Genomic DNA, 10,326 nt, shown 5'->3' with positions numbered 1-10,326 from the left:
CTAACATTTGTGTGCTGTTTTGCATAGGAGAATAGGACCCACATGGAGCTTCTTGCAGGATCCATGCTGTGTCTTCAGCAGACCTTAAAGACAACTTTAAATTGATAGTATCAGGTGGTTTGTCCCTTTCTGGTTTGACTGTCGTGCTAATTGTTAGCAGCAACGTGGGAGATCCTTTTAACTAGAATACAAGATAATTTTTCCTCAGTTTACTTCCTGCGTGGAAGCACTATGATGGAGCACCTCATTTAATTATCTTACTGCAAAGAGATGTCAGGCGTTGACATGGTGTTGTTCCTGGGCAACTTTCTTAAAAAATCTTGTAAGCATTTATTGAAACTTGTGAGCACGTGTTCCCCAAAGCGGTGTTCTTCTTCTGAAGCTACACAGTCTCAGTGCTCGTTTGAAAACCAGAAAAAAAAAAAATAAAAAAAAAGATATGGGGGGTGGGAAGTGTCAGCATATGCAAAAGCCTTAGTTTGTCATCTTGCAGCTGATAAAACCATGCACTGTGATTTGCAGGGCCTTACTGAATGATATGGATGGTCCAGCATCAATACCAGTGGAACATTGTGCCACAAATAACAAAGATTTGTGCTGTTGCCACCTTCAGGGCATAAGCCAAGCCCTTTTTGTGTGTTTTCCTATTTGATGAATGAGCCTATTTAGTTCCTTTGTGAAAAGAGCTTTCCTGAGCAGTCTTTTGCACAAGAGATGAAGGGGATCTGTTCTGGCCAGAGTCCCCTGTGCTCCATGAACATGTGGTTGCTCTAGCGGTAGAGGTTTCTCCTGTGTAAAGGAGTTCAGGTAGCCCAGTCAAAAAAACCCTAAGCCAGAAAAACAGAGTCCTGGAAGGACCCCTGTCTTAGCCAGACTAACTCACCTGCTGCCTGTCTGCCCAGTGTGTACGTGCATGTACTTCTATGCTCTAATCATCTAAAAGATTAGAAAAATTATATAATTCTCTCTCTCAAATACAGTTTTCTGTAAAACTATATATATATATTTATATAATTTTTCTGTTTATTCCCCCCCCCCCCCACTCTTCCTATTCTGTTAACGTGTCATAATTTTGCAACCAGCCACGTGCTTTGTTGCAACTTTAACTCTTGCATTTCCTGGCTTATTTTTACCTTATGCTTCATATGGATTGTTTGGTTTATTTTTGTATTTAACACACACAGTTTTAATGTCTCGTCAACAGAGTCCTCTCTGAGAGTAGGATTTGGGTTTAAATGACTTGCGATGCAAATTTGAGTAGATTCAGTGTATGATCAACTTCCTCTAATTTAAGGATCATTGACCTTCCTCCAGTGTGACCATCAATGTATCATTCATCCGAGAGAGCAGAAAGGATCTTCTCTTCTGGAGTGTGGAGTAAAGGCTTGCTTGTTTGCTGCTGCAGTTTTGCTTATGACAACTTACTGTCACTTGCAGAGTTAGGATATTACTTTGGTCCTAAGTAGACTGCTAATATTTTCTTTCTAATATTATAACTGGTTGAATGCCTGTTAAAAAAAAAAAAAAAAAAAAAAAAAGTATGTATATTTTGCGCTTGGTGGCCTCTGAAGGCAAAGTGTATTAAGAGAATTCATCATTTTTATAGGTGTGTAAAAAGTATTTTATTTTAATCTCCCTGAAAAAAAGTATATAAACATATACAAATGCAAGTCTTTAATATAGTGGAACCCTTGGAGGTGCAGACATCTGCTCTTGCTGATCTCGCTGCAGCAGTGTGTCTGAAATGTGTTATTGTAGGGCTGCAATGAATCGTTTTGCCACAGCCCTGTTGTGGGGGAGTAATGCAGAATTGTATTGCCCAAGGATATCATTGCAAAGTACGATTTGGTTTGTGCAGGCAGCCAGACAGGTGTATGTGTTATAGGGGAAGAATTGAGAGACAGATATATGAATGATATCGATGGCCCTGTGGAGGGAGCAGCTAATATTTTTATTTGAGTGTGGGGTTTGAGTTGGCTGATGCTATAAGGATGCTCTGATGACAGAGGAAAGCCCTGAAAAATTCCCCGTTTTCACATTTCTAGAATTTACCTGTTAGTTCCCAGTGGCCTGTAATCACAGAAGCCAAATTTGTATGACATCATACCTCACTCTCCACTCAGTGCTTTGCTTTTATTTAAAAATGAATAGCATGCTTTCAGTAACTTTTAATAGAAATCCCATTATTTTTATTAGAGACTTTAATGATTAGATTTTCTCTGGGTATTTTTCTAAGTATTCTCATTTACTTTAATGTAATATATGCATATCATTATCTGTTTGACTATAGTTCACTTTGTTCTCTATGTCTGTATTTTTTAGGACCTTTGAAACCAGAAATTACCATAACTTACATTGCTGTTTCAGCTATATTCTTTAACAGTGGACTCTCCTTAAAAACTGAGGTACTGTAACTTCTCATTGCTTCGTTCTTTTTTTGCTTTAAAAAGTTTTGCGTTGCTTTTGATCAGATTTGAATGTCATTGGAATATTTAATTACGGTGCTGCTGTTGTTGATGCTGGGAGAATAGCTAGCAAGAGAAGATAAATATCAGACATTTATGGAATAACCCCTCCTTGATTTCAGAAAATTCTTTGCAAAGTAGAGAACGTGATGGGAAGGAGAGCGTGAATAAATTTCACCTGTCCGTAGAGGGTGGGTTGCTTGACTTGCAGGGCTTTGACTAAATGGAAGTGGTGAGCACAATTTTGAGACTGGAGCTACAACCTGGATGTGTCCCAAACCCCAAGTAGGGGGAGACCCAGGAGCACACTAGCACCTGTCTTCGGCCACCCCTTCTGCACCTTGGCTTCCCCACTGCTCAGCTGAGATACAGGCCAGAAAACTGTGCGAATCCTAGGGTAGAACTTTGTAGGGAACTAGGCAGAGAGGGGCTATGTGGAGTCTATGTGGAGTCTCCATGCCTCTGTGGGACACAAAGAGAAGGTGTGAGCTCTCTGTGTCTCTCTCCATCTCACCTGCTGGTGTGCTCTCTAAGTGAAACTGTTTAGGCTAGTCATTACAGGATCCATGCAAGCAAAGATCTGGTGGCTTTAAGTTACCACTGGGTCGGTGCAGGACAGCAGCTAGTGTCAACGCAAAAGGGTTCCTTTGCACATGCAAGGCCAATAAACAGGTACAAAGTCTTGGCAATCTTTTTCTATAGGATTTAGTTGCAGACAGGTGGACTTGAAATGCCTGCGCTCTGCTGCGTATCACAGACACTGTTTCAAATTTTGTGCCACACATTTTTTCAAAGAGGAACAATCTGGGAGTAAGAAAAGATGAAGGGAAGAACCTCTTAGTGATGTGTAAAGGAGGCACGGAGAAAGGAAATGATGGCTATGTGCCACGAAGAGAAGGAGCAGCCAGTGTTGAAGTAGAACGTTGCACTGCTCTGCTAGTCTGGTTTCTTGATTCCTTTTGCACGGCTGGCTCTGCTAACAGGTGGTGTTATTCATATGTTGCACGATACTATATGCCTAAAAGAATCATCAGGATATTGTCCAGACATCTTCTGGGCAAACTGGGATTTGGATGAACAGTGTGCATTCAAAAAAAAAGTTTCTATACCTGTATCATGGTTATACTGATAAAGTTTCACATGGAGGTGGTGTTTGGATTCATGGTAGCCCTCTCCTCCTGTGTCTGTTGGCAGTTTTGGCACTAGGGCCTCTAGTTCTGCTGGAACACAGTATAAGTGAAGTGAGTAACTTCAGTCAATTCTGTAGCAGCTATTTAGAACCTTGTGGTCTTATGGGGAAGCAAGAAGAACTGTGTTATCTATTTGCCTGGGACAGTAATTAATCCTAATGGAAATAGGCTGCGGAGAGGCACTTTCTTCCACAGAGACGAGGACTGACACACAACGCCTGAGTAGTACTAATGGAGTTGAGTTTTCTGCTTTTAGGCTGAGGAGTCTTTGCATGCAGAGAAAAAATGTAAAACTTCTTTCCCTTTCACTCGTTTGTATCATTGAAGCTTTATATTTGTAAATCATCTGTGAGTGAGAGTGAAATCAGTAGTGTTATCAAAGTCTTGATTAGTTTCTCAATGCTAGTGTACATCTAACTTTTTCCAGTTAAGGTGATGTGACTGACAGGTTTCTGGGCAATGTGGCATGTCCTGTTTTGAAATTGCGTACATTTTTCATCTGTGGTTCTAAAAGGAACATACTGATGTAAATGCAGCTTTTACAGGAGCTGATGTTTACATCCAGGTAGCTGATCTTGGATTGTTTTGGAAACATCAGTTAGGACTGGAGCTGTACATCCAGCTTTATGTTCCATCAAGAAGCTAAGCCTTTTCTGAATTTCTGCCATGGGGGTAGAAGACAAAGAGGAAGAAAACCACTTCACTCATTGTACGTTGTGCTATTACTTTCTAAAATTTATGTTAAAAACAATCCTTAAATGTGCTAGAAGGCCAGGTCATTATTCCATTAAAATACTTTTGGGCATGTTTTAATTGTTTAAGGCACAACCTAGAGATGGTATTATTAGTCAGTTAATATATCTTTTTATTGGAATTGCAAAGTAAATCGTTTCTGCTTTTATCTTTATTAGTTCTTGACCTGTGTGTCAGCTGTTCTACCTTGGATAATATATTAGCTGGATGGAAACTAGCGTTTGGTATGCTTTATGAAACGATAAAAAGTTGTGTCAGTGTTAATGGAGTCCTTCTGATAACTCTGACAAAATTAGAAGTAGCTGATGCTCTTTTAAGGTTACACTTCTGGTTTTATCTGCTGTGAAAGCACATGCTCAATAATTTGCTAACAGAAAGCATTTTACAAAATAATTGGCAGCATTCAGGGCGAGCCTGTCAGCGCATGGCCTTGTTATGTTTTCAGATCTAGAGGTTACTGAGTTCCTCTTACATTTGTAGAAGTAGTCTGTGTCCAGGAATGACAAGAACATTTGATTCCACCTTAATATAATGCTCTTTCAGTTTTCAGTGACTGGATAGCTTGCTCTTTTAAAGCAAATACCTCCTATAGGGCCCCAGAAATTAAATCACATACTTGAGTTATCCATTTCAATGAGGAATTTGGCAAGCCACTGAAAACACTGTTTGCTCTGTGTGGGTATTTGCCCAGAGGAGTCCAGCTATGACCATCTGAGCACAGCTGGATGGCAACAGGGACCCACATCGACCAGCGAGAGGCTAGGATAAGCTCTCTGAAGGGTTTGAAGTACTGGGAAAGACAAGGCAACCTGTTCTACCTGGTGTGCAGAAACAGAGCCATAACTAGCGGCTTCCAGTAACTTTTCTGAGACTTCTGCCTTTTTGAGGGATCCAGTGATGGATGTATTTTGGGACAAGGCCTTGTAGATTGCTTAAAAGGGTGAAGGCTGTTTGCCTCAGTGTTTGTTCTATGATGGTACAGTCTAACGAGTAACTGTTCTAAAAGGCAATCAGTAGGGACATTTTGAAGGCTGGTAATTTAGATCTGCAAAGACCTGTTCCACTAATACAGCATTCCTTCAGGCACTAGGTTGGCTGTGTTGTAATCGCCTTCCTTGTGCCCTGGAAGCTCTAACCAGTCTTTCCCAACTTTTTATCTTGGATTTTGCTTTTGAAAATATCACACAGTTTTCTGAAATCATCTGTTTTTAAGGTCCTTTCCAAAAGTAAAAATATTAAATTAAAAGGGCACTTCCGTATGTGTAATGGTCCCTTCAGAGACTGGTCCACTGGGAAATCTGGGACTGGAGGTGACTTGGCGGGAAAGAAGGAGGAATTGGCAGCTTTGCTGGAAGAAGTCACTTGCTTTGTTTTTTCTCAATTGTATTATTGACTTTTTAAACATACAATTTTATGTATATATTTCCAGGTGTCTTTTCTTCCCACGCAGGATGTGTTTCTACTACTAGATGTTTTATTTTTGCTTTATTTTTGAGATGGGATGAAATAGTACTACAGTGAAGCTATTCATAAGGCCATAGGTACTGTGACAGGTTATGTGAAGAGGGCCTATTTTTTTTTTTATGCAGAGTGATTCTAGCCTGCTTTAGAGCTTGCTTTATTTAAAAAAAAAAAGTTGTTTCATTCAGTTAACCAAGCACTGAATATAATTATACTTTCTTGGTAAAACTGGATCAAGATGTACGTATAACTTTAAGGATAGAATATGAACGGAAGTGTATTTTGTTGTGGAAGGTTTCTCTCCCTAACCCAAATTTTGGAGATAATTTTATTACAAGAAGAAAGTAACAAGGACATGGTACTGAATTGCTAGTACTTCCAGATGTATATTACATCAGTGTGCATTTGGATGGTTGAAAATGCAATATTTGATTGTGTTTCATAAAAGTTCCAACTGTTTTGAAGCTGAGAGAGGGTGGCATTTGAAGATGGGCTGCTACATTACTGTACATGGAAATACACTGTTTTATATTCTTCTTTTTTTTTTTTTTTTTTTTTTTTTAATGCATCTGGGGTGTCAGATAGCTGGAGAATCCTAGCAAATTAGGTTTTGAATAAAAGTGCCATCAGTTCTTTTCCTGTTGCATTGTTTGCTTGAAAAGAGTGCAAGTTATTTTGAGAGAGGAAAAGGAATTTCTAAATCTGTAAGAGCTGAAATGAGCTGAAAGGCACCAGGCTTTTTCCTTGTACTCAAACCCTCTGTAGAAGGTCTTTGGAGTGCCTGAAAAGACAGAAACAGACACACACTGAAGAATTTATTGTGTAAGGATACTTGATCACCTCTCTGGTGATGTACACTATTTAAAATGCAATTTTTTTTTTTTTGTTTTCTCAATCTCCATTGGTGTTTTGCACTGTATTTTTCTGAATTTTATGGCTTAGCTGTTGTTAGCTTATTGTGGTCTTGATATACTTTCTTTGCTATTCTTCATCAGCCTAATTTTTTTCTATACATTTCCTATCTGTTGATACAATAAATAATCAACATCTGCTACGGATTACTTTGCTTTTTATGTTTGTTAGTCTTTCCTTAAAAAAAACCACCACAAATAATGACTGTAATGTAAACATCCCTTTGTCACGGTATAAATGAGCGTCACGGTTTATGGCTCTCTTTAGACTAGATAAACCTGAAATCAAGTGGACACAACAGGTGGTTTCCCTTCTTGATATCAGCAGTCAATAAAGTAAACAGGCCGTCAGCATAGTTAACACAGGTTTTGAAGCGGTGACAAAGTGCTAAGGCTGCCTGCTGGAACGCTGCCGTTCCGAGAGCTACGCCATTATTGAAGTGGTGGACAATTCTTTTGGAAAAATGCCCAGGAGCAGACAGAGCTTTTATGTTGTCTGGATGTACTTCATTATTAAAGAGGAGATCAGATGATCCCTAAAGGTGCCTTTTTGACATGCACTCTCTTTGTGTTATAAAGATGATCCTAGTTTTAAAAGCACAAACATGATCTTACTTCAGCTGTTATGACTGCAACTTCCTCTCTTCTTTTTCTTTTGCAGGAGCTGACAAGTGCTTTGATGCATGTGAAACTACACCTTTTTGTCCAGATTTTTACACTTGTGTTCTTCCCAACAGCAATATGGCTCTTTCTTCAGCTATTATCAATCACACCTATAAATGAATGGCTTTTAAAAGGGTATGTTTAAGCATAATGGGGTGAAATACATTTGTAGCTGTCTTCTTAAAGGGCAATGGGTGTTTCAAGACTTGTATTGTGAACAGATTTTGGTGGTTGTTTTTGTGCTTCAGCACTTTGCTGTCGAAAACACAGTACATGCACTAGATTATCCTTTCAGGAACCTGGTCTCATTTTTAGAAAGTCTGGTCAGTTAGGGAGCTTGCAACAGGTTAGCTTTCTCTTTCACAAAACACAGCTAAAGTGCTGTGCTGGGTCTCAAGGAGGATGAGGAGGAAAGAAAAGGAGTGCTGAAGGAAAAACATAAGTCAGTGAATAAATACTGTGTATGCCACGAACTAGTGTTCCTTCCTGTTTTTAAACAGTCTGTATTGATCATCTCTTGCATGTGTCCAGATTGGGGTTCAGTATCATATCAGCTCCTAACTAAACTATGTGTGTAGGAAAGAAAAAAAAAAAGGAGAGTAAAGTTTTGTAAAGTTTTGTAGGAGGAGAACGTTGAGATAAGCAGAAGCTAAATTACCATGAAAACAACACGTTTTAAATCTTCGGTGTACTTTGCCAATGTGTGCTTCTAAAGCTGCACTGATGGTGCACTAGTGATAGATGTTATGAAAAATCAAAAAAATAAAAAGCTTTTTTCAGAATCAAAGGTCAATACCTAGCAGCATGCAGCTATACTAGAATGTTTGAATGCAAAAATAAATTATTTTAGAAAACTACTTAAAAAATCCTCATTGTTTCTTACTGCTTGGTGAAACATTGATTGGGGAGAGTTCCTTGTCCTAAAAGTTTAATGATAAAGCTGCTCGTGTTCATGTTTTTACAAAGCCTAAACCTAAAAGAGCATTTTGTTTTGTTTTTAAGAGGCTTCCCCAGGTGTTCCACCAAGTGTGAAGTGGTCCAAATGACATGGAGAAGGTGAAATTGAGATGACATCATGTAAAAGTTAGCACTGTTTTGTTTAACAGTATTAGTACATCAAGGAAGTAACAAGGTTGCTATACAATGTCCATTTGCATTTGGATACTCACAGTAAAGGTTATTCTTTAAAGTAAAGCCATTGTGAAGTTTTTTTCTTAGCTAGAACAGAGACATGATTTTCCACAGTGAGCAAAAATTGCTTCCTAATCCGTAGGAGTCTCAGTTTCTGAAGTGCAAGGGATTTTTGTTGGTTTTGTTCCTTGCCCCACTTCTCAACCCTTCTTTCCTATGACTCTTATGCCACTTTGGTTCTTAGTATTTAAGGGACATGATCTGTTACATGCACAAGTATATGTGTATGTATGTATGCACATACACACCTGTGAAACTGCATATAAAACTACATATGTATGTATTTTATTTTTTTTTTTAAAAAGAAACACTTTTATGTGTATTTCCCCAAAAGTGGAGCCCAAACTAGCCTCATTTTTCATGCAGGTGTGTCTCTGTTTTACCAGTGAGCTAGTATAATTGTATATGGTTCAAGCTGACTTGCAAGCACTTGTTCCTTGAGTACTATTTCTGTTTTGGCTGTGTTTTATCTTTTAGTGCAGTAACTGTGGTGTACCGTCACTTCATTCAACGAATGGTCAGATTGAGGAGTTTAATGAAGGGTCTTTTGGGTGTTTTGTTTTTTTTTTTTTTTAAGAGTGCTTTCTTGATAAATACCACTGTTTGGGACATAGAATCATAGAATTGTTTAGGGTGGAAAAGACCTTTAAGATCATCAAATCCAACCATGCTCATGCACGCTCAGAGCAGCAGCAGCTGTTGTGTGGCTCTGAAGGCATCTCCTGCAAAGGGAGCCTGATGGGAGCTGTACCTTTGGTGCTATGCAGGTGCAGAAGGTACAGAGCTCTGTCCTAATTCTAGGATAACACATTTTAAAGCAAGTACTTGCATGCCCCTGTATGGGTACATGAAAGGAGAGTGAGAAGCAGATGTGAGGAACTGCCTGTGCCCTGGCTGCTCTGTGTAATGAGATGTTCATCCTAATGCCCCACAACTGTAGTTTTTATTCCCTAAAAACACTGAAGTACCCTTACGAAAACAGCGGGAGAGGGGAACAAGACAAGCTTTGGCAAAGTTCCTTCTTCATAGTGCGTGTTTATCGCAGCTTGTGGCGGAAGCCAGTTGATAGTCCTTGCAAAAGCCTGGAAAAATAGGCATATGCTCCCAAGGGCACGCGGTACCCTTGGCAGGGTGGCTCCCCTGGGGACTGCGGTTCTCTACTACTCTCTGCACAGGGTTATGCCTAAAGGGCACGATCAAGCCCACAGTTAATTTTTTGCTTCAGAATGAATGGTAGATTATCCCATCCTCTGTAATGGTGTGTTTTGCTGTAAATGTTATTTGGGAGGCAGATTCAGGTGGTACCAGCTTTTCATCTGTGTTTCTACAGTTGGGGTCTTTTTTTCCCCTCTCTGTCTGGGATGATATTAGGTTTGCTGTTTTGCAATTATTTTCAAGTATATAAAATAGAGCAGAAACTGACATCATCCAAAAGCATCTTTTAAGTTAATTTTTTGTTAGCTGCCTAGGTTTTGCATTGATAGGATCTCTTTGAAAAGGAGCATGAAGCAACTTACCCATGTTTCCGCAGATTCACCTCTCCTGCCACTCTTAGTGTATAGCATTTACAGCACAGGTGGTAAGGCATGAGATGCAAAGATCTGGTACAAGATACGGCTTTGGTAGTTCCATATCTAAAACATGTCACTTCAGACCCTACTGCTTGGTTGTCTGTAATGTATTAGCAGAACA

At 39.3% G+C, this 10,326-nt stretch overlaps 1 protein-coding gene across 1 annotated transcript in view; it reads left to right on the top strand.

Annotated features, from left to right (window-relative positions):
- The window catches only part of LOC118452796 (sodium/bile acid cotransporter 7-like), a 34,700-nt gene that overhangs the window by 22,094 nt on the left and 2,280 nt on the right, over positions 1-10,326 (top strand). Inside the window, exons 2-3 of the mRNA XM_035899195.1 lie at positions 2,323-2,405; positions 7,442-7,578. Coding sequence (XP_035755088.1) covers positions 2,323-2,405; positions 7,442-7,578 — 220 coding nt within the window. The remainder of the gene's footprint in view (positions 1-2,322; positions 2,406-7,441; positions 7,579-10,326) is intronic.

This window comes from Egretta garzetta, unplaced genomic scaffold (genome assembly GCF_000687185.1).
Source record: "Egretta garzetta isolate BGI_Z169 unplaced genomic scaffold, ASM68718v1 scaffold258, whole genome shotgun sequence".
NCBI lineage: Eukaryota > Metazoa > Chordata > Aves > Pelecaniformes > Ardeidae > Egretta > Egretta garzetta.
Note: the sequence above shows the minus strand (reverse complement) of the source record. Positions and strands in the feature narration are given on the sequence as shown.